The 27,733-nt window shown below is 41.6% G+C and overlaps 1 protein-coding gene across 3 annotated transcripts; it reads left to right on the forward strand.

Moving 5' to 3' along the window:
* Window positions 1-5,477: 5,477 nt before the first annotated feature.
* LOC140316740 (microtubule cross-linking factor 3-like) lies at window positions 5,478-26,920 on the forward strand. 3 transcript variants are annotated; one of them, XM_072394692.1, is made up of 12 exons: window positions 5,478-5,557; window positions 6,584-7,369; window positions 7,587-7,811; window positions 7,923-8,081; window positions 8,736-8,807; window positions 9,033-9,352; window positions 9,603-9,762; window positions 10,683-10,752; window positions 10,956-11,502; window positions 11,592-11,721; window positions 11,843-12,168; window positions 15,877-15,966. In XM_072394692.1, exons 2-11 carry the CDS (start codon window positions 6,647-6,649, stop codon window positions 11,951-11,953), a joined length of 2,517 nt encoding a protein of 838 aa, XP_072250793.1. In that variant the 5' UTR covers window positions 5,478-5,557; window positions 6,584-6,646; the 3' UTR covers window positions 11,954-12,168; window positions 15,877-15,966. The 3 variants fall into 3 exon arrangements, with proteins under 3 accessions (XP_072250793.1, XP_072250791.1, XP_072250792.1); XM_072394690.1 differs by lacking the exons at window positions 5,478-5,557; window positions 6,584-7,369; window positions 7,587-7,811; ... (6 more) ...; window positions 11,592-11,721; window positions 11,843-12,168 and adding exons at window positions 15,021-15,637; window positions 20,139-20,441; window positions 21,755-22,327; ... (1 more) ...; window positions 22,751-24,563; window positions 25,547-26,920 and having other exon boundaries at window positions 15,877-16,044; XM_072394691.1 differs by lacking the exons at window positions 5,478-5,557; window positions 6,584-7,369; window positions 7,587-7,811; ... (6 more) ...; window positions 11,592-11,721; window positions 11,843-12,168 and adding exons at window positions 15,021-15,637; window positions 20,139-20,441; window positions 21,755-22,327; ... (1 more) ...; window positions 22,751-24,563; window positions 25,429-25,517 and having other exon boundaries at window positions 15,877-16,044.
* The last annotated feature ends 813 nt before the right edge of the window (window positions 26,921-27,733 follow it).

Below are 27,733 nucleotides of genomic sequence, written 5' to 3' on the forward strand. Positions count from 1 at the left end.
ACTGTACCACTATATATATAAAGGGGATCAATGAGCTGTATGTTCATCAGTCCTAATATTAGAGGACTGCTTGTTTTTTTTATGTATCACTAAATTATGATCAAATAACATAGTATTTAAATCCTAACAACATCCAGGTTGAGGACAGTGTGTATATGTTGATAAATGGACAAGTGGTTGTCTAATTAGCTTAGAAATATTTACTGTGGCAAAAAAGAAAAACCTCATCAATGTTAATTTGGATTACTCCCCGATCTCTGCCGAATTCTCCTCCCATTTTGATGATTTTAGACAAAGGTTTCCATGGTAACTTTACACAGCAGCTGTCTTTTCTGTTCCCCACCCCATCCTTTAAAGCCCCTCCCCTTCTAACTGCTCATCCCCCTCCTCCAGCTTCCTTTTCTTTGATCAGCTGGGGTCTACATTGAAAAGCACACCAGTGCAATAAACTATTACACAAGGTTTTGGTGTTCATGTGTGTGCAAGTGAATGTTGGTGGAGGGGAGAAGGTTTTGTGTGTGTGTGTGTGTGTGTGCTTTAGTGTTTCTCTCTGAAAGATTGCGAAACGCTTTCTGCCTTTGTGTGTGTCCCCATGGAGTTTAGGAGCAGGAGATTTATGATTGCAGAAGGGTGTTTCATGGACGATGTTTGTGTTGTTGCTAATTTCACAACTTGGTAACTCAAAACTACACTCTCATCAGCAGCTTTTTCTTTAGACTGTGCCTTCGTGCCCTTACAACTCTTTCAAATCTTTCCTTCGAGTCTACTCTGGTGCACAATTATATTTCAACAGTAAAAAAAACTACCTTTAAAACAAATAGGTTTTATACTACCTATGAATCCCAGTATTTAGACTAACTTTCAAATACATACGGACAAATGGAATCTAGTTTCTATATCATATGTTACAATCCCAATCTTAAAAGTTAGGATGCTGTGTAAAGTCTGAATCCAAATATATGCTAATCATATAAATCTACAATTGACAGATGCTAGAACCAGCTGGAACCTTTTACTGCAGTGTTGTCCTGTTGGAACATGTGCAGAATGAGCTTTTGTCAACGTCTTGCTTAAGTGAGCAAGGATGTCTCTGAAAATGATGTTATATATTGCTCCAAAATCTGTGTATATTACTTAAAAATGAATGATACCTTCATAAATGCAAGCGTTATCTATGTCATATGTGCTAATGCATTGCTATGCCATCATACTGGCATTCTGGCACAGAATCTATGATTTTTAAAAAGGAATTTCTAATTTTGATCTGGCAGACAACTGGGCAATTACCTTTTTTGTCTTATTCCATCTCAAATTATCTCAACATCAGAGGAGGCAGTGGTGTTTCTGGATGTTTATTTGTATTGCTGTGTGTTTATTTGTCTTTTTCTCTGCATGTGACAGAGTCTTTTTAAATACATTCTGAGGTTGTAGTAGAGTAAAGTAGACTAAAACATTAATGTCACTAATGTGCAATTTTCTTTGCAGATAGTAGTCAACAGAAGTACATACAATATAGTTTACAACACAACATAAAAACACATAAATCATACACTGCCACCAAAATCATGACAATTTGTTTAAAAGACAACAGCAGACAGAATAAAAGTCCCTATCTGTTTCTACTGCATCTGGGAAAGCTGAACCTCTTCCAAGATGGAAGCATCTGAAACTCATTGTGTAAAGGATGCTGAGAGTCCAAAATAACCGCCTTTGCCTTTGAGGTGGCTCTTTCTGGTGCTGGAGTCCATTAAAAGAAACCCGTGATCTTAAAGTACTGCCTGAAAATTTTTGTCAATTTACACTTTTTTTTAGGCTAAGGCTGCCAAACCAACAGATGATAGAAAACATAAGAAATAAAAGCAGGAAATAAAAAAACTTTTAATAACATCATGCACCATAGAAGATTCAATTTTATGTTAAGAAAAATGGTTGAACTGTATTTCAAAGGGGTGAACCCCTCCTTATTTTTACTTCTAAAAGACTCAGCCCAGAATATTTGTTTTACATCCAATCACATCCCAGACCTGCTGCAGATTATATTTAGTTTTTCTTCTCCTTTTGTAATATTTAAAAATCTTTTTCCTTCTTTTGTTTCCCAATCCTCCTTTTTTGTGTAACCATACTGCTGGCATCAAATTCCAAGTGAGCACATTGTTTTTAAAGCAACATTTTCCAGCTTCAACCTTTGTCATAAATCTTTTTATGATTTTGAAATAAACAGTATCAAGTTTAGTCTTTTTGTCTTTTTTTTTGGCCATTCTTTTTGGAAATAGGGGTATAACTTAATATCCATCACACCAAGAATTGTGAATGTGTTTTGAAACTCTTTGCAATGTTTCTTTAATAGCAAGTCAGTACCCACTTATTTTTTATAAGGGATGCATTTACTGGTTACTAAACAGAAACCAGTAAATGTGTTGGCACTAATGTAATGTTATTGCTGTTACACTTTCATGTCAAAGCGATACTTTCATTTAAGTCCTGGATTTGAATGAAAACAAAATGAGTACACTCTTTGCTATATGAACACAGTTAGATATGCAGAGGCTTTGTCCTATTTGGTCTTTAGACCAACACACATCGAATAGTACTCGCCTGGGTGCATCAGTGTTCCTTTACTACATGTCAGTTGGAATAGACTGCATCCGTGCTGAACTGTCTCCTAGAGTAAAGTCTGTTTAGCTTTCAAAGAAACAACAGTTTTCCTCCCTGTCGCCTGCTCACTTGATACCAGGAGCACAACAAACTAGACTGGTGACAGTCACGCTTTTTACACCTCTCCAGAGAGATGGATTGTGCCGGTAACATATAAGGCTCCAACTTTAAAAGACTACCTGTCAGAAAAAAGGGTTTCAAAGAGTATGTTTTTGGTGACTAATTCCCTGTCTCTGCTGTATATTTCTTTTCTCGATTTAAATATCTGTTTTGCAGAAGAAATATTTTTTGCTGTTTTCTCAGGCTAAAAATGATCTAGTAAGCTTTAACAAAGATTTAATGTGAAGCTACTCACACACATAATCCTTCATAGCCCCTTTGTATGTATTACAATGAATTTGAGATGGACTAACTGAAACTGGAAAACAATGACACTTCAAATTTATCCTGACAATGTTTAACAGAGACAGTCATCGCCTGGGATGTCTGTCTACACATTGTGTTAATGTGACGATCTGAAGAAAGAGTGTCTGTGAACAACAGAGGAAGTGAGAATCAGAGGAAGACTAGAATGTGCAATATGAATGAAGCTGGAGTTATTTTTAGACTGATGTTCATCAGGACATCTTCCTGTCTCAGTCCTTCTCTAAGAGCCTAGCCTCACATACTCCTGTGCGGTGTGGGATGTAGTGCTGGGAAGCATTATATTCACTGGCTAAAAACACAATATATATTAACAGGTAGTTCAGTCATATTTAGTCTTTAATATCAACTTGACAACTGATTTTTCTTAGCTAAAATTATTCCCAGTTTGAATATGTTTTAACCAGAAAAACATGCTACAAAACGGGAAACTTACTTTAATTAATATAATCTCAGATGATTATTCAGCACGTCCTCAGTAACTTATCTTTTGTTTGACATCAGACAGAGCAGACTGGGACACAAAAGCCTCCATGGTGCAGACATCTGCCATTCTGAAGGCAAATTAATGAATAATCAAGGGGCAGAAGGAAGGGAGTAATGGGGGGAAGTGGTCAGCGCTTGTATGTACATGTATCTCACAGTGAAAGGCAGAACAAGACCCCAAACATCTGTCATCCTTTTCAGGGAAAATAGATTATCATTCCTGCCCAAAGCTGACTGATTGGCCCTGCAACATTTTCTCTGGTAATTAAACTGGGATTACAACAAAGAGCAGTCCTGCTTTTTAACAGATTGACTATTTTAAAAGCAGACAGTGACAGAAGTAAATGGATTGCACAGAGGTAGGAGGCCAAGAGCTGGGGTTAGTGAAGCTAAAACCCATGCCATAAAACTTTCAGAGCAGAGCAAATCCTAGCTTTCAGTCCAAGTCTATCCCTGGCTCTTCCTACATACTTGTTATTTTCCCCACACAATGGTGATGCAAACAACACCCATCCGCTTTCTTTGCTGTGTATCTTAAAACAACTATGAACAAAAGGATTTGCTTTTTCCTTTCCAGTATAAGGGAGCTATGAGTGCAGAACTCATTATTACTGGTCTGATCAAGCTGGCCCTTAAGTTTGGACCAGTGCACTAAAACTCGAGTCATGTTTTTTTCAGCTTCACTTGCCCTTAGTAACCACAGGGACAGTTCACTCCCTGACAAACCCATTAAAGCATAATTTTTCTGTTTTACCCGTTTCCAGTTCCTTGCAATATAAATTCAGACAAATGTTGGCACTAATGAATGGTTTGCACAATTCCACCTGAATTTTCTTGAATTTTCAATGCCAACATTAAACCATCTTCCATCTTCAACACATGAAGTTCACTTGCTAACTTTGGCTCAGGAACTGGGCCAACCACACCTCTAATCAGCTGGTAATCCATCCATCCACCCATTTCATTCGTCCATCCATCCTCCCTCTCTACTTAAAACATCTGTTCACCTCATTCCAACCTACTTATCCCTCTTCATATCCATTCATCCATTTTTCCTCCTTTTACTCCACTATTTTCCAGGCATTATCTGGGGTCCACAGTAAACTCCCAGTCTCCTTCTCCCAAGCCACTAATCACAAGACGTCCCACATGAGCCTAACAAGAAAACTTTAAAATTTATTCGTTCCTTTGCTTCCAATTTTCCTTTATACCTAAAATCTTAACTTCTGCAATGGAATAGTTTTTATGCACAAAGACTACACGCTACTGTAGAAAAGATGAAAGACTTTTTAAGAAAATAACACAGTCGTCAAGAAACACCAGAAATAACCAAGTTTTTGATGGTTTTGAAACACCAGAAAAGAAAAACATCCATTACTGAACTGTGGCATTTTACCTAATCAAATTACAAACAACATGATGTGATTAAATCAAATTAAATATAGCAGGAAATACAGTATGATGATGTTTTATTTTTCTTGGTGACTGAATGATAGGGAGTGAGCCATTAAAGATAGATAATTATATTCTGACAATCTGAAACTCTTTCTGAATATACTGCACTGGCCTCTGTTCAATACCAGATATTTAATGTCCAAAGAGGTCTCAACCTCGACCATATTGTCAGATTCAGATGTTGCATTACAGTAAACATAGGAAAATCAACTTAAAGTTTTGAAATGGTAACATAATTGTCCGTTCAAATCCACATTCAAGGTCAAAAAAGGCTCAAATAACTGATTTGCTTCATCCAATCACAGTTTAGTAAGGGACAGACAGGAAGACAGCAGGACAGACTGTGCGTCTTCTTCCAATGAGAGCAGCCTGCTGCGTGCAGCTTCATCTCCGTGCAGCTCCGGCCCTCCTAGCGATGATGTAATGTCATGAATATTGAAACAGGTTGCCTGGTGGTCGGGAGGCGCTCGAGTCAGCATCTCTTCTACCTCTCCATCACTTACATCTTTCAGCATCCGAGAAAACACCTAGAAAAAAGGTAAGAAATGGATTTATATGATCACTATTTCCCCGTGGAAATGCTTTTTCTTCATACACACATTCAGTTCCACATGCTTGTACCAGCAGTAAGCCTTATGAAGGGCAAATTACTGTCTGTGGTCCATATTATGTTATGTAGAGTCAGGCCACCAATGTGGGTTGATTTACTGTTGCTGCCTTCAGTGGTTTATATGTAGAAGACCGTGGGCAAAAGATAGTCTAGAGGTGCGCTTTTCCCTTGTTCAGGACCATTCAATAGGACCTTTTCCTTAATCAATTCGCTCTTAATGAAAGATTGTGTGACAGAAAGAGGCAGGTAGTCGATTACTGGCGTTTTCAAAGCCAAAACAACAAAAGAAACAATGATGTACCAATAAAGCCATAGCCTAAAAAATGGTTTACTCTTTGCCTCTTAAGACTTTTGCAGCTCATCCTAGATCCATTTGAGAAGGCTTACTGAGTCATCAGGCATGTAGACATGGCGAAGGAGGTGATGGCTGACAGGAAACGGCTTTACTCTTGAGTCTTGATGTGGCTCATTAGTATGAAGAGGCTTTAGTGTTTCTCGGTTTAAGACCAGATGAGGGGCCACACCAGCACCCACTGTGTGTCATTTGGGCAAGCAGCGCTGTTTAATTGGCTGGCTGTAGTCTTAGGTCGGTGATGTTATATCCCTGTCACCCATTGCTCGCCTTGTGGGCGCATGTGACGCAAATGTGGGTTGTTTAATTGCCTAACCTGCAGCTGATCTCATACACAGGCTTTATAATCAAACAGGGGCTGAATGTCTGGGTGCATGAACAGTAGTGGTCCACCTGCTGAGAGTTTTCCACTCGCGGTAGCCCAACCTAATTATTCCATCTTGGGTCTTTGTGAAAAGTATGGTGCTTCCATGATGCAGGCCTGTCTTTTTACAATGTTTTTTCCCCTTATACGCAACAGTCAACAAACTTTAATCAAACTGTATAAAGCAACCAATTATAGTCTATCATCTTTTGGGTCTGAGAGGTTAATTGTTTTCCAGCCACACAGATATTAAAGAAGGGGATGGATGCTGCTGAGAATGATCTGAGCCTCTGACACCACGATGAACCCATCATCTGCCGACTCGTCTCGGCAGTCAGACAATAACAGCCGGAAGCAGCAGCGATCGTCTTCTCCGGCTGGTCTCAAAGAAGGAACCAAAACTGCACAAAAGGGCAGCAACTCTACTAAATCCAACACATCAAAACAAGGTGGCGGTGGTGGAGGGGGAGGGAAAGGTAGCCGAGGTAATTCCCCCGTTTCCACAGGCAGGGAGCGGCAGGCCGGAGGCGCTCCTGCCATCAGAGGCGCGGCTGCTGTCCAGGCTGCTGGTGCTGAAAGCCCGACGCTGAACAGGCCCGCTTCGGACAGAGGCGCCGTCCAAGCAGCAGAAGTCGCCGACGCCTCCTCGCCATCTAGAGCGGATCCGAATCGCGTTGTCTCCGACCAACCTTGCGCATCCAAGTCCCCAAAATTGAGGAGCAAAAATCCGAGAGGAGGAGAGGCCGCCTCGACGGCAAGTAGCGGCAAGAAGAGCTCCAAAAGCACAGTGGGATGCGGACCCGGTTTCTGGAAGGAAGGATGCTTGCAGTCCGAGCTAATACAGTTTCATTTAAATAAGAGCTTGGGGAAGAAAGGAACAAAGATGCAGGCAAAGTCAGCATCTCCACCGGCATCAGAGCCGGAGCTGTCCCCTGAGCCAGACAGTCCACCGATGGCTTCACAGCCAGACCAGAGACTGGAAGATGAAATCGATAGGTTGGAGGATGAAAACGAGGATCTCAAGGTAAAAAAAAAATCAACATATTTTAGAAACCTGACGATTTAGACATAGTAAACTAACAATGGGCCAATTGTCTGCGTGCGCAACAGCCACACCTGTTGTATTTGCACGAAGGCTATGGCAATCGCTACGAGTGCTACTGACAAAGCTTTTGTCTGATGGCTGGACAGATTTAATAACAACTATATTTAATAAAAACAATACGTATTATTTTTCTTAGACTGAGATTGAAGAAATGCGGGCAGAGATGGATGAGATGCGGGATACATTCTATGAGGAGGACGCCTGCCAGTTGCAGGACATGCGCAGAGAGCTGGAGAGAGCCAACAAGAACTGTCGGATCCTTCAATACCGACTAAAAAAAGCTGAGAGAAAAAGGCTTAGGTTCACAGAAACTGGCCAAGTAGATGGAGAGCTACTCAGAAGTCTGGAGCAAGACCTGAAGGTAAATCTGTACAGGGCTAGATTTTTCGTATACTGGTGATAAAAAACTGTGCCTGTCACCGTCCTCCCTTTTTCACCTTCTGTGTATATTTTGTCCTCCTCTCTCTCTCAGGTGGCAAAGGACGTGTCAGTGCGTTTGCACCATGAGCTGGAGAATGTTGAGGAGAAGAGGACAAAGACGGAAGAGGAGAATGAGAAGTTGAGACAGCAGCTGATAGAAGTGGAGGTCACCAAACAGGCCCTGCAAAATGAGCTTGAGAAAGCAAAAGAGGTGAGGAGCTGAAGGTTATGTGTTAATATTTGTTTCACTTTTTTTCCGTCAGTCTTTTTTATTATGCCTATTTTCAGGTGAGCCATACCAAAACTTAAGATGAAGTGAAAGAGATGTTGAGCAGAGCAGTTTGTTCAAGGCAGTAACTTTGCATATGTCCCTCTCTGTATATGGCTGTGAAGGCAGCATGCACATTCTTGAAAACATGAAATTCTGTGGACTTGTATAAACTGTGATCTATAGTTCAATTAATTTATTTAGACAAAACCATATAGGAAGCAGAGAATAAAAGTGAGAGATAGCCTTTACATTATTCAATGACATTTTGTCTATAGCTGGACTGCAACTCAAAATAATTTTGCTGCAGTCACAGATGAAAATCTCACCTAAACAAAAGTCCTTATACTGGGTCTTAGTATTAGATGACTATAATCAGATGAAGGCTGAACCTGAAGGCTTTTCTAATGGCCGGCATGATTTAATTTTAAACATTTCACAAAAAATGTTGTTGGGGGGGTTAATGAGTGCTGTCATTTTCCTGGATTAGCTTTCAGTTTTCCATAAGTGATATCACTGCCTTCAGTAACAACACAATGAGCTGATGTTGTTGCTGCCACTGATGATGATAATGATGTAACCGTTATTTCTGTGCAGCTCTCACTGAAGAGAAAAGGAAGCAAAGATGGCCAGAGAGCGGAGAGAAAGACTCCCCAGACCCCAACTGAGGTGAGTTTAAACCTCAGTGGATATCTTAAATAGTGAAATATTCTTCCAATGCAAATTCCAAATGAAAATAGAAGAAGCACAGAGAATGCTTCCCTATTGATTTTTCAGCAAGTTATCAATTAGTACACACAAGAGGACCTACATAGCGTTTTCTCACTTTTCTCTGAGACATACATTTTACACAAAAGAAGACTGAAACCACAAACAAATAACTTTCCTTAACAGGAAGAAAATGAGGATCTGAAGTGCCAGCTAGCTTTTATCAAGGAGGAAGCCATCTTGATGAGGAAAAAGATGGCAAAGATTGACAAAGAGAAGGATCGACTCGAGCAAGAGCTGCAGAAATACAGATCTTTCTATGGGGATGTGGACAGCCCTCTGCCTAAAGGCGAGGCTGGAGGGCCTCCCACCACCCGCGAATCGGAGCTGAAGCTCCGTTTACGCCTGGTGGAAGAGGAGGCCAACATCTTGGGGAGAAAGATTGTGGAGCTGGAGGTCGAGAACAGAGGGCTGAAGGCTGAGTTGGATGACATGAGGGAAGACAGGTATACTGTGCACATATTTATTTCAACACAGCCGATAGCTGCTGGAAATGTAGAGATAGCCGTTATGCAAAAAATAGAACATGTTCTCACAATAAGGACTAAATGTGTTGCTTTTGATGTGGTAAATGAAACAATCATTTTCATAACTGAGTGGGTGAAGCCCCAATTTTGGCCCAAAAATGATAAAAATCGAGAGGATCTGAAAACCAAATGACGTATTTAACCATGCTTTTCTGGTCTGTTTTCCTAGTCTGGCAGCAGCAGGACTGGATGGCTCGACCAGTGGAGGTCAGCAGAGCAGGGAGCAGGGCGAGGCCCTTTCTGAGCTGAGGCAGCAGCTTCAACTAGTGGAAGATGAGGCTGAACTTCTCCGCAGGAATTTAGCAGATGTGGAGGAAGAGAACAAAAAGGTAGATGCTGTGAAATATTCAGTAAAAGTTTGTAAAGAAGATTGCTGCACTAGACCTTACATTATTCGCTGCAGCCCAGTCTCACAAGAAAATGTATAATAGGTAACATATCTATATTAATATCTTCATATATTTTTTTTGTCCCTACACCTAACAAACTGCAACTGACAGGGAAGTTGTTGGACAATACTGGGTCAGATGGGACTTGACCTTCGTTGTCTTGTGTGACAGTCTGCAGTGTAACACCACAGTCCACACCCTCCTAGCTTCGTATGACTGTTTTTGAATTTGGGAACATTTACACATAACACAATATATAAGCATGTTACAATTTGCAAAGGAAAGTGTAAGCATGTAATGATTTTGGAGCCTTGAAATGGTAGCAATTTCACATTTTGTTTAGCATGTGTGACAGTTTCACAAAATGCAATTCATAGCGATGTTAGGATTTTGAAAGGTAGACGCAGGCATGAATTTGGAGCCCTGATGGAGGTTGTTTTGAACCTGCTCCATTTTGTGCTTTAGTGGATCAGAGAATATTTACAGACTGTGTAAGATTGCTGTTCCTCGAGTCAAGAACAAACTACTTTTGACTGCACATTGAGTAACTGCTTTCAAAACAGAAGATCTAAAAATCCCTTCTCCAGTTATTATGCTTTTGGACAGCTGCCCATGCCAGCACTGAGACGTTTCAAATACTTTCCATCAAATTTGTGACAGACTGCGTATAATGTGTACTTTTTCTTTAAATTTGCTACACAACATTGCTGAAATGTATTGATTTATTATTTTATTTTATTTCAACAGAGTAACATGCTGGTGTGAACATTTATTTTGAGTAATTGTTTAAAAGCTTCTGGTATCTGAAAAGATACATATTCATAAGATAAGGATGCAATAATAGGAAGTTTTATCTTTAGGTGACAAATGAGCTCAACAAACTCAAGTACAAGGCTGGGTCCCATGAAGCTGGATCAAGACATGGAGGAGGTTTGTTTTATTTATTTTTTAACAATGTCTATCACTTATCATCAGTCCTTGTCTCAGGAGATAGAATATGCTACAGAAGAAGAGATTTTCTTCTCTTTTCTCATAAAAGGTGGAAAATGTGTTTCATGAAACCCATAGGTGCTGTGCATTTAAGTCTAATTCGCAGATGTTCCACTTTTCATTGTCCCCTTCTTAAATCCTAGGAGGAGCTGATTCCGCCAAAGTGGATGCCCTCCAGGAGGAGCTGAAAGCAGCACGTGTGCAGATCAATGAACTGAGCGGCAAAGTCATGCAGCTCCAGTACGAGAACCGTGTGCTGCTCTCCAACATGCAGCGCTATGATCTGGCCTCTCACCTGGGCATCCGTGGCAGCCCTCGGGACAGTGATGCCGAGAGTGATGGAGGGCGAGATGATGACACGCCCTCAGCCGCAGCTTCCTCCCCTCGCCTCCTCCCTCCCCATCGCAAGCGCGAGGGCCCCATTGGGGGAGAGAGTGACTCAGATGAGGTGAGGAACATCCGCTGCCTCACCCCGACACGCTCCATTTACTCACCTGTAGACAGTCGTTTTTTATCCAGAAGCCTGAAGGACCGGCAACAGATGATAGATATCCGCATTGAGGCGGAGAGGCTGGGCCGGACCATCGACAGGCTCATCACTGACACCAGCACTATCATTGCCGAGGCCCGAGTGTATGTCAACAATGGGGAGCTGTTTGCTCGACTGGATGAGGATGAGGAAGGTGGCAGGTGATGAAGTATAACAAAACATCACTTGAACATGAATCGGTGTGAATGCTTTAAATAATTCAGTCATGGTTTCTACTTCTGCTCCACAGGATCAGAGAGCATGAGCTGCTGTATCGTATCAATGCTCAGATGAAAGCCTTCAGGAAGGAGCTGCAGAGCTTCATAGACCGACTGGATGTCCCCAAGCAGGAGGATAAACAGGCAGAGGAGCCACTGTCTGTAAGCTGATGCAAACACATGAGTGACTGTTACTTTTGTGTTGCCTAATAAGCGGTTTCTACATCCTAACTGGCTGTCACTCTGCTTTTCACCCCTCCCCATCTATTTGACATCCATCCAGATGTTTCAGCCAATTATTTTGCTAATCCTCATTCTTGTTCTGTTTTCCTCACTCTCTTATGCCACCATTTTTAAATTGGTATTTCTTTTCACCCTGTTCTTTGTTCTGTAAAGCACACGCTCAGTATTGCGTTACATGCATTTTTATTGTTTCTTTGTCTATTTATTCACTCATTTCACTTCTGTTTTGTTGAACACATTGCATAAGGTCACTCAAGGTACAGGGCAATTTCATTTTCCCAAGTATAACACAAGCCACTCATCTGCTCGGATGCTTTCGACATTTATTGGGGACCACATAACCTGGGAGCGACAGCGGAGTATTGGGTGAGTGTGTCTTTTACTTATCTGAGCATGGATAATGAGCCTTTTTTCCGTACATAGTTCTGAAAATGCTGCAGCCCTCAAAGCTCTATACTTCCCATAACACACCCACTCAGGCGTTCCATTTAGTCATTTGACTTCTTCTTAGGCCTATGTCAGCTTGTGTAGATTGGGTTTAAATGACACCAGTCACGTTTCTGTCAATTACTCTAAGTTGGGACATCATTCATAGTTCTCTGTATAGAGCAATACTGTGTGAAAACACCTGTGTGAGTATTTATTTGTTTAAGGATAGAGACTAATCCGATCCCACTATTTCCTCGGCAAGTCCCAAGAATGTTTCAAGGACTTAAAAATATGTTCTTCAAACTGTCTGAAAACCTGAAAACCACTTTGTATACGTCTTATTTTACAGTTTTTAAATTGGTCCCTGAAACCAAAGCTATATCAGATTTTCTTTACCTATCTGTCATTTTAATGTGTATTTGTGACAATACACAGAACTGAGAGGAGTATATTGCAAATACTAAGGTTTGTGTTATGACAGCAGTTTATGGCAAGGCACACACACTGCACACACATACACATCAATCATGCACACTCCCTCTGACTCTCATACGCTGTCTTACATTGAAACAAGGCTTATGTCTGCTTTAAGCTCCTCTTGAGGCACATGTGCTGAGTCACTGAGTCATGACAAAATGTCAGCATAATCTGAAACAAATCATTTATATGGCCACTGGAAATATGATCGGGACAACGAGGGATTATGAGACAAAAAAAAGAGACAGAATAGAAAGAATAACAAAGGAAAAAAGAAGTCATGTATATATGATTTATGGGTGTTGTGTGTGTCCAGCTGTGATTCTTTCAAAAAGTCTACATGATGTGGAATTTCCCAAAAAAATGTTTTCTTTTTATCTATCTCCCATGAAATTTATTCATCTCCCATATGGTCATTTTATGACTTGTTTTAGTAATTTTGTGTCCAATCCTGCTACTTTTCCACCTTCAATGGCTTTTTTGTGTAACTCTAAGGTCACCTTGCATCATTTTTCTGGTTGTTTTTGTTCCATTTTGGTCATGTTGTATATCATTTTGATCACCCCACATACCTTTGTGGATATTCAGTGACCCAGTTTAGTTTGTTTTGCATTTCAGCTTGTTTCCTGTCACATTTTACTCTACGTTTTGGTCCTGTGTGGGCATCATTTGTCTCCTGATTACTGTTATGTGTCATGTGCATTCCTTTGTGGTTGTTTATGTGTTGTGTTGGTTATTTTGTGACACATGTCAATCCTTTTTGTTTTTCATTACCTCTGGCTCTTATTTGGTTGTTTTCTGTCTCTTTTTGGGATATGTTTTTTTCTGGAATAAGACCAGATGGCACCTCATTCTCATTTGACCTGTTCGCTTATCTGTCCATGAATAAGAAGACTGGTGTTTAACACACATTAGGATTTTGGTTGCGTAACATTCATAATTGTGTAAAAATGCCCTTGGGTGGGGTCTGCAAAACCAGGACAAAAATATGCAGATGGTGGATCCGTTTAACCAACGGAGCAGACCACCGACATGGGGGCGGAACTGGTCCACTTCTTTCTTCCCACCGGTGGGATATTTCACATAACATACAGTATTAGGGCCAGCTGTGCAGGGAAGAGGAGGAGAGAAGGAGTTGGAGGGAGGGAGAAAGGGGAATTTTATTCCAGTAAATGAAAGCATTATTTCAGCTGAGGGCTGCCGCTCTAGAGTTTTCAACTATGTAACTGCATTCCGGTCCAGATATCTTTTTTGCTACTTTGCTGGTTAAAATATAGGCCCTTATCCCTCGTGGTTTGGTTTTGAATGAGGACATTCACAGCAGCACAGTCAGGACCATAGAAAACACGGTAAGGGCTCAGTCATATGGCACGTGCTTCGGAGTTACAAGTACTGGAACGAAACATTAGACGCAAACTGAGCATTACTATTGTATTGGAAGCTATTATGTTACTATTGCTCAACTTACTACTAGTTAGTTGCCCAACTAAAATAAGGACGAGTAAATATTTTCATGCCTGAAAACCCATAGGGTTGCTAGTTTTGTGATATGCTGTCTAGATTAATGAAATCCCACCCATTTCTGTTCTCCTCGTGATAGTCACCCCCCCTTAGCACATTCAAGACTGCTTTTGCTTCGGACAACACTTCAGAGGCAGACAAAATAACCTTGTTTACATGCAAGGTGAGACCACATGGTTTATTTTGCAAAAGTAGCTTTATACACTGTAGACGTTTCTGCCCTCTGGTCATAATAAGTAGTTTGTGTCTCTAAAGCGAGTAACGGTTAGCAGTTGACTATCCATTACCGCGACGCGGTGTGTGAATTGATATGTTGCTATGGGTACAGCGCAAGGTGGCGACGTAATTAAAGCAGTCCGGTGTTGATTAACGGATTCCCCTACTGCAGCCTTTCTCCAGGCGCCGCTTAGCTATCTGGGGCTTTAGGAAAATAAACTCCTGGTTACAGGGGTGTAAAAATACTCCGCTGCTCTTACATCAGAGCTCTCCGTGATATTTTTGGGAACTTCTCCTTTTTGCCTTGGAGCGTTCATTGCGCGTCTGTCGTTGCCAGAACTGTCGCCTGCTACGCTAAGCAGGACACGAGCGTACTGAAATCTCTTCGTGAACAGCAGTAAGGAGACGTGTTCTGAGGGTAAACGCCCAAGGGACTCTGGCACCAGAATGACGGCTTGACCTTGTCTCTGTGAAGATATGGAGGAGAACGAAGTGTCCAGTCCCGTCGCATGGTTTGGCACAGCGGTGACCCCGAGTGCTGCTGTGCGGCCGACGGGGGATTCGGCCGGGTTTGGATAATTGCTGCTTTTATTGTGACTCAGGCTATCAACTGAAAAACAGTTTTAATTAATGGGAAAGTTCACTGGACTCTATCGAAACTTATCCCAACTTTACGGAGCGGAAATGAAAACGTATAAAAGGATTTGGTGAACAACCGTATATTTTCTTTTGATCAAATTAATGCTTTAATGTTTAGTGTTAATGCACTTGCAATATGTGGAGTGCATTTATGAACGGCACAGGGCTGCACGGTGGGGGTGGTGCTGGCGGGGGATATGTGCCGTCTCAGGGGTGGGAGTTTGTGCCGCGATCCAGGATGGAGAGGGCAGAGAGAGGCAGGGGCAAAAACCGTAGCCCGCTGAGGAGGATCTCCTCTCCACCCACCGTCTTCAGTCAGGTCCAGGAGCCCCAATTCGGTGCTTCACCAAGTGGAGGAGAGGATGGAGCGCAGATCCTAGAGCTCCTCAGGGGACAAATGTGGCCGGGTCCTGAACCCCAGCTGCAGCCACAGCAAACACAACACACACGGCTTAAAAAGAAATTTGAAGATTTGAAAAAACGACACGTGCAGGATAAGGAAGAGTGGATGCGTGAGAAGGAGTCATTGCTAAGAGAAGTGGCTGACATACAAGTAATTGGAAATGTGGAACGGTGTTTTATGTGCTAAATTGGGAAGTTGTTACGTTACACCTCTTCATAATGAATTTGTTGCATTCTGTGTCATTAACTTAAGATTTACCATAATATTCTTCAGTGCCTCGAACCGAATTATTTTACAACTCGATTTAGGAATGTTCAATGATATGCAAAGAGATTTAAGAAGTTTATTTGATATATTTCACATGAGTGGTATCGACTGTTTTCATGCAGGGAGGGGAGAACAGGAGGATTCTGCTGGACCTGAAGACGATTTTGGAGGAAGTGCAGGCGGAGGTGAAAAGAGAGGAGGAGAAGAGGAGCGAGCTCCAGTTGCAGTATACCAGGGACAGATGTGCCTGGCAGCTGGAGAAAGCTGAGCTCAAATGTAGGATTGCACAGGTAAGAGAGGGATAATGATTATTATGATCAGGCTATTTATGAGCTTCAGATTGCATTCTGTGTGTGTGTAGAAAGCATCTAAAAACAAAATAATTAAACTAGTTCAAAAGCGATCCATTGATACGCAAATTCTAAAAAGCTTTTATTTACTTACAATGAAAAAGGTTTTATTTCAGTAAGTATTGTTTCTTGTGTGCATTTTCTCATGTGTGTATGTCTGGAATTTAATGCTGCACAAATTGGACCGGCACCCTCAAGTCAGGGTGATAAGTCACCATGGCATCCACCCAGCTCAAGCCTCGGCTTAGACAAAAGGGTTGCACTGAGGAGACGAGCTTAGTTATCCCCTCTTAGCCTCACTGACATCCAACTTGGCTTTTAACAGCTCGCTGTAAGTAGATGAAATATTAGCCTATTCTTCCACTGGACAGCCACTGTCAAGCTTGGCTGAATTGGGCAGATAATAGAGTTAAGTTTGCATACCAGTGCCTTGCAGTGTCAGGCAGTGCACAGATCACTTGGACAACCATGCATGGTCACTCTTTAAAGCAATGTGGCTTTGGGGATTTAGCATTTTTTTCTGATTTTATCAGAAAATGGATTATGTGGCTGCAGCAAAGTAGAAGTCTAAACCTGAAGAGTCTTGTTCAGTCTCTGGTGACATTGGGATTTCAGTGTGTGCTGACTGTCTGCCTGTTTCTATACTTGTTGTATCTCCTAGTTTCTTTTTGTTGGAACAACAGTGTCTTTATCTCCCATTTGAGCCCCATATGATTCCTATCACAGATTGAAACATCTCGCACAGAGCACTCCTTTGAATCTAACAGTTATCTGACTGAAGCGATGAAGCTCAAAAATTCCATAGCAAAGCTGGAAATGAACAAAGGGGGGCAATGATATGGCAGAGCAGCCCAACAAAGCCCAACAAATGAAAGGACGAGAAGACTAAGATTCAGCACAATAACAACTAAAAGTTCACAGATCACACACAAATAGTGTATTTGCAAAGCCTTTGCGATATGTTTGTGTGCCTTAATGCAATGTCGGATGGAACATGCACACGGACATGGACACACTCACACACACTGTGATTCCACAAACAGAGCAGAGGAAGTGTGGGAAATGTGAGTTTGAGTGAAGCCATGTTAGAACTGTTTTGTCTAGTTGCCGCATCCTGCCACAGCTGATACTTTTGGGTACGTCTTTACTAAATGCTATTCCAAGGCTGCTCATAGTGTTCAAAATACAAGGCAAGTCTATCAATCACAAAACAACTTAATTGTCAAGTGAGATATATATCTGCTCTACAGACTTGTAACCAACTTGTATTACACATTTCAGAGTACTTATTTCTAGAACAAAATGTTGGTCATGTGTAAGTCTAAGGACGACTTGTAGTTTGACTGTTGATCTCCTGCTGCATTGTTGACGCCATGTTCTTTATAATCTGTATGATACACTCTCGTGACAAAACATAAAAAAGAGTTGCCTGATAGCTGGACTTCATCGCTATTTAGTTTCACCTCATTGTTTCAAACTAATAAATAAATCGAATGCCACCTTTGACTTGAAATGCAAGCAAATGAATGCAGTGTTCAGTTGAGCAAAACCCTTCTTCAAAGCTGAATGTGAGCAATTTCATGCAAGAAACATGCAAGAAACTCCATTTAATTTTTCATGCATTGGTTGGAGACAGTAACTAATTTTTAGTTGATGTGAAGTGAAAAAGGCAGGTGTTTAACAGTTAAAACATGTCTGAATGTTGGTAACTATCACATTGACGACCATCCTAAATCGTTGTAAATTGTAAAGAATTTGTTGAAAATGTAGCATGAGGAGCTCTCACGTGCATTAAACTGAGTCATTCAGTTTAAGAGTTTAAGAGGGCTCATCTAAACTCATTTGAATGGTTTTCACTAATGAATCTGTTTGTATTCTAGTCAGCTAGAGCTGCTATCTTTGGTTCATTAGTTACTGCACTTTGAAAATGTGGTGGATGATAAAGGACCACCAACGTCCACTAAGATGGACTTTTGAGATAAATTTTAGTCAACCTGTGTTCAAAGTGGCATCTGGACATTGTTAAGCTGAAGAAAATGTCCAGATGTGCCTTATCACCATATCATTTTGAATTGTGCTAGCTGTCACTGTATGGCCTATAACTACCATACATAAGAGTACTGGATCTAATACCAAGTGAGTAACTACCTGTAATTGTATACATGGCTGCAGCTTCTAAGCAGTTGTGTGTTTTTAATTTTTACGATTTTAATTGCATACCATGTAGCACAATATGACTACTATATGCTGTTTCGTCATCCTTTTTGAGCATTTCCAACACCAAATGCCAAGAAAGCATCTAAGCTCCCAGGAGGAGGCTCAGGCCCAGCATTTCCAGGCATATTTCTAAGCCTGACCCTGATTTATGAATGCTGCTGGCAGCTAGGAGACATCTCACTCTGTCTTAGCAGCCAAATCCCCCTCCTCCCTTTACTTTGGCTCCCCACCACCCCCTTGGAATGTGACATTGTACAAGGCTGTGCGTCCGCTATTTATAGCGGGTCACCCTGGTGACACAGTTACCTTTATATACCCTGTGCCACACAGTGACACTCAAGCTAGCCATGGGTACTTGGATGTTGCTCTTTAAGACTGAACTGAAGATGTGTTGATACTGAACTGGATGTGATGCTGACAGTCATTTTCTTTAAAGAGACAATTGACTTTTCTTGTCTTAATCAGTGAAAACTGTTTTTGGTTCTTTTTAATGTGACTCCAAGTAAATTTGTTTCTTGTTTTTTGCACTTTTACTGTTTGTTTACATTTGTATGTTTAAATAGACTGTGGACGGTACTCATCATCGTCCGTCTCTAATTGTGGAGACCTTTGAGAAGAGCCGCAGGCAGACAGAATGCGTTGACTTGATTTTCTCCACTATAATTTCTTGACCCCAGGCCACAAGCAGAAATAGCACCATGACTGAGGCTTGTAAGAAGGCTTTGGTTGATGTCTGTGGCTGAACACTGAAATAACACATTCCAGCATACTCAGATGCACAAAGTGCGTACACACAGAGAAAAGCACAGGAATACATGCTCACACAGAGGCGTTGTCTTGGGATTGTTCCAGTACAAAAGCCAACATTTTTACTGTTTTTTACCAGCAACAAAATTGCTAATTTAGCACAGAAGGTACAGATATACTAAAACACACCCTTATTCTTATTCTTATTCTTAGCTCTTTAAAAGGACATTGTTATGGTGAGGAAAATGTCCACATGTGCCTTATCACTGCATCATTTTGAACTGTGCTAGCTGATACCATACAGTGTGTAACTGCTACACTTACATTTTTCTTTAGAAGGTACATTTTATATGTAGTTTCCAAGCAGTAGTGTCTCATGTGAGTGGGGTTTTTGTCCCCTAAGACAAGGAAACTCCCTGGGGAAAGACCCGTGGTATTTTAAGCAGATAAGAACATATGTCCTAAATAGAACTGACATTTTGAATTAAATTCAATAAAACAGCATTTTTGTTAGGGCTACATGTTAGCAATGGAAGGAGTCAGAAGTTATTTCTGTTATCTTGTATCTCTGTGCAGATTTGTTTTTTTCCTGAAAAGTTGGATCACCAGAGTTTTGTTGAAATAAGGCCACATCTGCAGACATATGTTGCCCTGATTGAATCTGCCATTTCCTGCAGTTTATCCTGTGTTAGCGAAGTGTCATTGAAAAGAAACTTGAACTCTGAACCCACAGACCAGCTGTGTGATTTCTGACAGGATATTAACACTGTTCAATCTGTCTCCCTCTTCCGTTCTATGAACCCACTCACACTCGTCCCCATGGTGCATTATTCTCCCACATCCTCCACCTTCTCATCCTGCCACTCCTTCATTCTCTTAATTCCAATTACAAAAACGTTCGCCCACCCCTGCCTTGCATGTCTTGTCATCTGACTCTCGTCCGCTGGTTCCCCAACTGCAATCTATTCTTTTATCATCACTGCTTTCTTCGCTGTCTCTCCCACTTTTTCCTTTTCTATCTCCCTCCTCCTTTGTTTCCCCCTGTACTCCTTGTTGTCTGGATCTCTCAGCTGGAGGCTAGAGAGGCTACAGGGTTGGTGAGTGGAGGGCTCCAGTCAGCAGCAGGTCTTGGATCTGTGGCATCACGGAGTCCTGGAGAATTGCACAGCGAGACCTCAACGTTCCGCAGGGAGAAAGAAGAACAGCGGAGGATCCTGGTGGACACGCATACAACAGCCATGGACCTGCGCTGCCGTTTGGAGCACAATGAGAGAGACTGGTTAAGAGAGAAAGCGGAGCTGCTTGAAAGATTTGACGTGGAGAGAAAGGAGTGGGAGAATCAGCTGAAGGATATGCAGCGGAAAATAGAAGAGGTAAGATCCTGGAAGTGTGTCTAAATGCTGACATGTATGTCCACATATTATTAAGGTTAATGATTTGGTTAGTACGAAGCTTGACTTGTCATAAAAGTAACCCATAGGTAAAAGAAAATGCTCAAACATGTATATATGCGTGTATTTTAACATTGACGGTTCGTTGCTTTTTTTCAGCATTTGCTCTCTCTGAGGACGGTTTACCGGAGTTGTGAATGATAAATAGATTTTTGCACTGAGCTGCTCACAGTGTGTGACACTTCCTTCTTAGCAATCTCATCCACCATGAACACTATCAAACCGACATCCCTGATCACTGTCAGGAAAGTCAAAGGAGAAGACTGGAATTTTGCTAGTTCTCCAAAGTCTGTCTATTGAGACAAGAAGCAAATGAGATGCTTGCATGCAATAGAATGTCATTTTCAAATCATACTCATTTATTTTCTTTTGAGTCTGTCAAAAATGTATGTTTGTTAAAAGACCAGAATTGACCCGTGTTTTTTCCACTTTTTTTTAAACATGCAACCTTAGTTGCCTGATCATGTCAGTTAAAGGTATATGTTAGACCTGTCTAACTTATCTAGATACATGTGATCATAAAAAAAAGTGAAACATAATAAAGTTTACATTTCAACAAAGTTTTTTTAATGTTTAAATTTGCTGTCAAAACTGATTTTTTTCCCTTTGAATGCACAAATCCAAATATCTTTTTATCTGTAAGGAGTTAAAAATGATATCAGTCAACCCCTGTAGCAAACAATCTTGTCTTGAAAATTTAGAGAATTACAAAGTCAAAGATGGAGACAGTTAAACCTGGGTGACCCAATTCTACCAGTGGATAAGAATCTGACATGCTCCCAAAAGCACGTTTTTTTTCTTCTTTTTTCTTTATGAGTAAAACCATTTCCTTGTCATTGGACTGGGCTGAAAAACACTGCAACAATTTGCTCTGTGGCAAACATGTGGCTCTCATTTGCCCCTTTGAGACCTGAAAACTCAACAACTGAGGAATAAAGCATGCTAAGAAGCAGTAGTTCCATCTTGAAATCACTTGATGGGAAGGAAGTCCAGCCAGCATAATATGTTACTATTTAGAGGTTTCCACGATTGGAGGACAGAGGTTATCTGGTTTTATTTGAAAGAATTCCTTGAATTCTTTTTTTTTTCAAACCTAAACATGTTTTTTGCTGCATTGTCTAAATGATTTCAATCAAGATTGTGATTTATGTTTTTAATTTCTGTGGATTTGGTTTGAATTTTTATTCAAATTTAATACATTATTTGCTCTTTCTTATTATTCCTTCCTTTTCTAGCTGTACTGTGAGGTTAGAGTCAAGCGAGGGGGAACCGGGCAAGATAGGATGAAGCAGGATGACGATGGTGTGCACAGGCTCAGCCTGCGTTCCACCAGTACAGGCTCCAGTCTGCTCAGCGACAACTCCCACTCCGACCTTCTTAGTAGCAGCACTCAATCAGAACCAACCAGACACCCACCCACTGGCTTTGATCACTACAGAAACATCAGGGATGATAATGCGTTTGGTAACAGAGACAGTCACCACTCCGCCTGCTTCCAAGCAGACAGCCTCTGTGGATTTGATGTCGGTGGCCAGTTCAGTCAGAGTGAGCACTTACAACCTGAGCTTGTGGATGAACTGAGATGCACAGGCGCTTGGCAGCAAGACTCAGTCAATGCTAATAAGGAAGCTATGGATACAACAGAGCTGGATGCTGTTAATCTTGGAACTCCTGGATGTGAATTACAACAAGAATATGCTTCCAAAGGGGCTGAAAAAGGTGTCCACGTTAGTCCTCAAGAAGGTACTCTTTTAGGAGGATTGAACTACAGCAGCGACAAGAAAAAGAACACTACTGCTCTGAATGCTGTGAGTGTTTTAATTGTGTGTTTCTGATAGCTTGTAACACTTTATTTACAATATGGTGTATTTGTTATCTCCTGCCTTGTCTTTGTACTCCTGTACCCCTGTTGTTATGATCCTTTGGTTGCTTTTGGTTGGCAATCTTTCTTTCTTTTTAAAATTTGTTTTAATTTATCTGCCTTACCACAAATGTAACACTCTGTTTTTTTCTCATACAACACACAGCATCAAATTTACCTCATTGTTGTTTCAGGCTCTAAAGGAAATAGCCCGTGTCAGTGAGGAGCTTTGCAGCTATCAGGATGAGATCAGAAAGAAGAGTGGAGACAAGAGGTTAGTCCAACATATTAAACCCATGTGAGGCGCAGATTCCATAGATTGCCTATGTTTAATGCGATTGGGTTGAATTTATTCTTCAACTCCTTTCAGGAGTCAGTCTGAGTCCCTGTGCCTGTCCGAGGGAAGTGAGAAGCTCCATGGCCACGACAAAAACTGCCTGCAGATAGATGAGACTCTTTGCGACCTCAGCCAGATCTATGATGACTTCCGAGCCTTGGAGAGGGAAAATTGGTTAACACTGTCACCAGGTAACACCTGGCAGGCCAACAGAGGGCCAAGTGAATCCTGGACAACAAACACTGACGAACAAGATAGCTGCAGAGCCACACAGACGAGCCCTGGAGTACATTCTGATATTGATACTGCGGCCCCACCCATCCCTCCCCGCACCTCTTCCTGGAATCTGAGCACTCCTAATCTAGACACAGAACTCCACATCCCAGAATCCCCCATGGGTACAGTGAGGAAGTGCCATAGCCCCTGTGTTCTGGTGGACAGAAAGTGTAACAGCCCATCCATTGTCAGGAAGTTTGAGGCTATGCTACAGGAAAATGAGGGAAAAGTTTTCAAAGATGGCTTTATAATATCATGCTCTGTACCTGCTAACTCCAACTGTAATATGGGCTGTTGTCACAACCGCTGGTCCTGTGATGCAAGCAAGTTTACTCATAATAAGCTGTCTACATATGGGACTGTCCAGAAAAGCTTCTCTGAAGTCAATATACTGAGTGCTGGGAAAGATTACAGCTCTGGTGTTGGGAAGCTACATATGTCTCCATCGTTCAGAGAATTACCTGTAGAATTACTCTTGTCTTCGCTGGAAACACCGCCTGTCAACCCTAACCTCCAGGGCTCCAGAAGAAACATAATGCTAGAAAAAAAAACGGCTGAGTTCAACCGAACCTTGTTTCAGGCTGAGATGGGCCGTGGAGCAGATGTACAAGATGGCTTTACTGTAACAGATGCCTGCCCTGCTGCTTGCCAACCTGTTCTTACAACATCAGATGACATTTTACCTCTGAATGAGACATTTCAGCCCATATGTATGGATTTCACCACTACCACCATGGATACTCCTCCCAAAGTGTCTTTGATTCTCTCAAACTCTGATTCCACTACACAGAACCCTGAAGTGCAGCAAAGGCAAATGAGATGTGCTACTGAAGTCCAAGAGGGCAGACTAAAGTCGGAAAACCGTCCTGTCCACTCAGCTGAACAGCTGCAGGCTGGACTCAGCGAGGCCGCAAGAACCTCTCAGAGTCCTGCTCACCATTCTGAGGTCAGTTGCAAAGTTCGTACAGAAAGCTGCCCTTCCAGGAAATCACAGCACAGAGCAGCCACAGAGGCGTTCTTTTCTGAACCTGTCTTGCCTGCAAATCCCCAGCTGGGTCAGTCTGTGGATGACACCAGTGCTCAGAAAGAAATTATCCATGGAGCAAAACATCTATCCGCCAGAACCAGTGTGTCACACCAGCACTCTTCTACTGACAGCAAACAGAGACAGGTGATCCAGCCAAGACAGTGTGACTCCTCCAGACCTGCACCCCGCATGCTGAATGACCACCCCTGGAAGCCCCTCACTCTCGCTGCATACCCACGGCCAGAAGGATCAAGGTCCAACTATGGTGCAGTGGAAAGGATTCTGAAAAATTATGAGAGCGCAGCTCGGGCACAACAGAACGAGAGCCAGCAGAATGAGATGGCTTCTAGCCCTAACTTCAGCTGTGGGCAGGATGAGAGCCTAACAGAACTGGACATGTTGGACATGGAACCTCTGCCTTTGCCTCCTACTCTGAGACACAGGCAGACATCGCACAACTCACAGACACACAACAGCCAGGTCACAGCGCAGCTCAGCAGCCACAGTTCCAAATGTCTGATGGAGGTACAGCTTATAGTGCAGGTGAGCAGACTCTGACAGAAGTAGATACACTTCCACTTGTATGCCACTCAACAAGTGCACCATTCACTGTGCAGAACATCCAGAGGCTCTTGGAAACTAAATATGCAAATCTGCATTTAGTCTTGGCTAAAATATATTATCAAGTGAAACGATATTTTCAAGGCTACTCATGCCAGTAGAACTGGATGTACTTTCTGTTCTGTTCCATTTCATTGTTAAACACTAACTAATTGCCCTTGACTGAGGACAGTCCTGGTGGGAACATTGTTTATTTCTGGTATGTGCTAAAAGACAAAAGCAGGCCAAATCCTTCATTATAATCTGAGCATCTGGGCCATTCCATTGCTTAAAGGCTCCTAAAAAACTGGCCGTGTGGTAAAGTCTGTTAAGCTGGTAAGGTCTATTGCTTTCTCAAGCTTGTCTTTCATCTCTTAGTCTTTCCACGAGGGTTCATGGTGGAAGTATTTTTCTGGCCTTTGTTTTGTAATTACAGAAGTATCTGCGAGAAGCCAGCAGACTAAATGCTTTTGGCAGACCGCAGAAATGAGAAAGCTGAAGTAATTATGCTGCTTTAAAGTCATGCAAATGTTTAAGATATTGTCGAAGTAATTATGAAGCCAAATGTATTTGACTCCATGAAAAGAATAAAAGGGAAAGGTAAGGCATTAGTTGAACTGTCACAGATATAATGTTGATAATAGTGAAAGGTTGGCATGTGAAAGAACTACCTCACGTGTGGTAAGAGTTCAAAGGTTTTTTTTTTTTTTAGACCAAAGTCAGCGGGATTTATTGATGTGACTCTTTCACATGTGCGTGCTGATGCCTTTAGTGTTCCTCTTTGAAATATGCCTGTTGTCTTCCCTAGGGTCAAGAAGACAACAGACGGAACTCGTGACAAAATGTTAAGTATCTGAATGTGTGAAACAGGTTGGAGACAGAACAGTGTGATAATCCTTAATGTTAATTTACTTGTGTCTTTACAGGAAAATGACGAACCCTCTGTCTCGTCTTCCTCTGTCCAGAAGAACTTTTCGAGGCCTGCTCGTCCAGCCAACCGTCGCCTCCCCTCCCGATGGGCCAGCCACTCCCCCACCTCATCCTCCTCCGCCTCCTCCTCTCCCTGTACCACTCCTGTCGCACCTCCATCCTTCCCCCTTCAGAAACACGCTTCCTCTTTTACTTACTCACACGACTTTCACATAGAGACGGTCATCATTTGACCTCCATGTAATCATATTTTAGAACCAACCAGAAGCCTTCCGATAGCCTCTGTACTTCACTTTTTCCCTTTTTTTCCTGTTATATATACGAAATCCAGATGGCGTCTCCACTACTACAGACTCAGAAGTGCTTTAGTTATGAGTTCATCGACTCACTATGAGAATGTATATGGCATCCAGTAGAGCCAAACTTACCAAGAAAGGCAAGCAAATCTGGAGTGGCTTCAATTATTCAGCAGTATGCTCCAGTTACCCTGTCAGGCATCATGCACACACAGCAGATGTGAAACGGGACTTCCTAAGGACCTGTAACAGTCAACATATTCATGCCAACTATCTGAATAAATATCGTATGCTCAGGTGTGGATTCTAGCTTTGACTAGTATAGCCTTGCAGATCTACCAATGACAGACCTTTCACTACTTTTTCTGCTCTACGACTATATTTACACTGTAAACGTGATGCTGGTTCACTTAGAAAAATCATCTACAGGCTTTCAACCAAATTACATTGTCTTTTATTTTGGATTTTGTGCGCAACGTGTTTTTGTATGATCTTACATGGAAAGATAAAGACAGTGGAGCAAACATTTCCCCTGCAATTGCACTCTCAGTGTAATACATAAAGCTGTGTTGGTTTTTTTGCCTTCTTGAAAATCACCTTCAATACTGTACCTTGTCTGTGACTGAAACTTTAAATCTGAGATCATGTTTGGCTTTTCATTTTTTCACGATTATGCCAAAACCTTTACTTTGTCAACAGATGCATTAAGATGTGGGTTTCTTTGTTTTTTTTTGTTTTTTTTTACAACTTTGTACCAAAGGCTGTTTTTTTTATGCGTTTCCCTGATTTGAGATTTGAAATCATTGTTTGTGATAAAATCCAGAGCTGGTGTTTTACCTAACAAAGTGTATGTAAACTTCACTCATAAGAGTATGTTTTGCATAATACTCAATTATGCTTAGAAAGGAAAATAGAAAAGCCTTTTTTTCTATTTTTGCTAATTCTTAATGCTCACATATCAGGACATTACTCAGTTGAGTAGTACAGCTTTCTTGAGGGAGTACAAAAAGTGGTGAAACATTATGAAGGTGATGCCTTTGCTGTTCATTTTGTGTAATAAACCTTACGAGCTGATGACTTCTCTACTGTCTCCACGACACACAGGGAGGAATCTGTGATAGTTGCAGGACGTGCTCTCTGTGCTTTTGTCATGCTCTCTGTGCATGATAGTTTCATTGCTCTGCAGCACACCTGCACAACAAAAGATTTTTAAGAGTGTAAATGTTTTTTTTCCACCCCTTGTGATTTAACTCACATACTACAAGCTAAGTCGACCTTTCCATTATGCAGCTGTGCTTTGCAGCAGGAGCAATAACGCAAATTGAACCATTTCTGAACACCAGTCAAACACTTTGCATAAATATTGATGTTACTGAACCAAGGCGAGCCGTATGCGACCTCTCAGCTAACAAGGATGAAGCGCTAAAAGCAAGCGGATTGCTCCTTTTGCTTCCACATTGCTAGCAGGCATGTTTGTTGACACTGTGACCTGCTTATCTGAGTGAAGACTGCAGAGCTTTGTGACAGCAGCAGAGTGTGTTTGTGTGCGTCTATGGGAAATGTTGTTTTTTAACAGTGTGTGTGAATTCCTCCTTAAATGTTTTAAATGTCCATTTGCTGTACAGCAGTTGGTATCATGAGCTTTTTTTACCCCTAAAAACACAACGTATTATTTCAGAATTTTACTGCTTGGACTGGTAAATTAATCACTTTTGCAGCATCACACACAGATTTAACCCATTCACTCTTAAAAAGCATATAAAGAGGCCTGCCACCCATCCATCTCCACACAACCATGGACGACCTAAGAGGGGCGGACACCCAACCCCTCACCCTGAAACCTGGCACCAGAGTCTGACTGAAATAACAGGTGCAACAATGTTGTGG

This window comes from Leuresthes tenuis, unplaced genomic scaffold (genome assembly GCF_036924035.1).
Source record: "Leuresthes tenuis unplaced genomic scaffold, fLeuTen1.0.hap1 SCAF_10, whole genome shotgun sequence".
NCBI classification, from domain to species: Eukaryota; Metazoa; Chordata; class Actinopteri; order Atheriniformes; family Atherinopsidae; genus Leuresthes; species Leuresthes tenuis.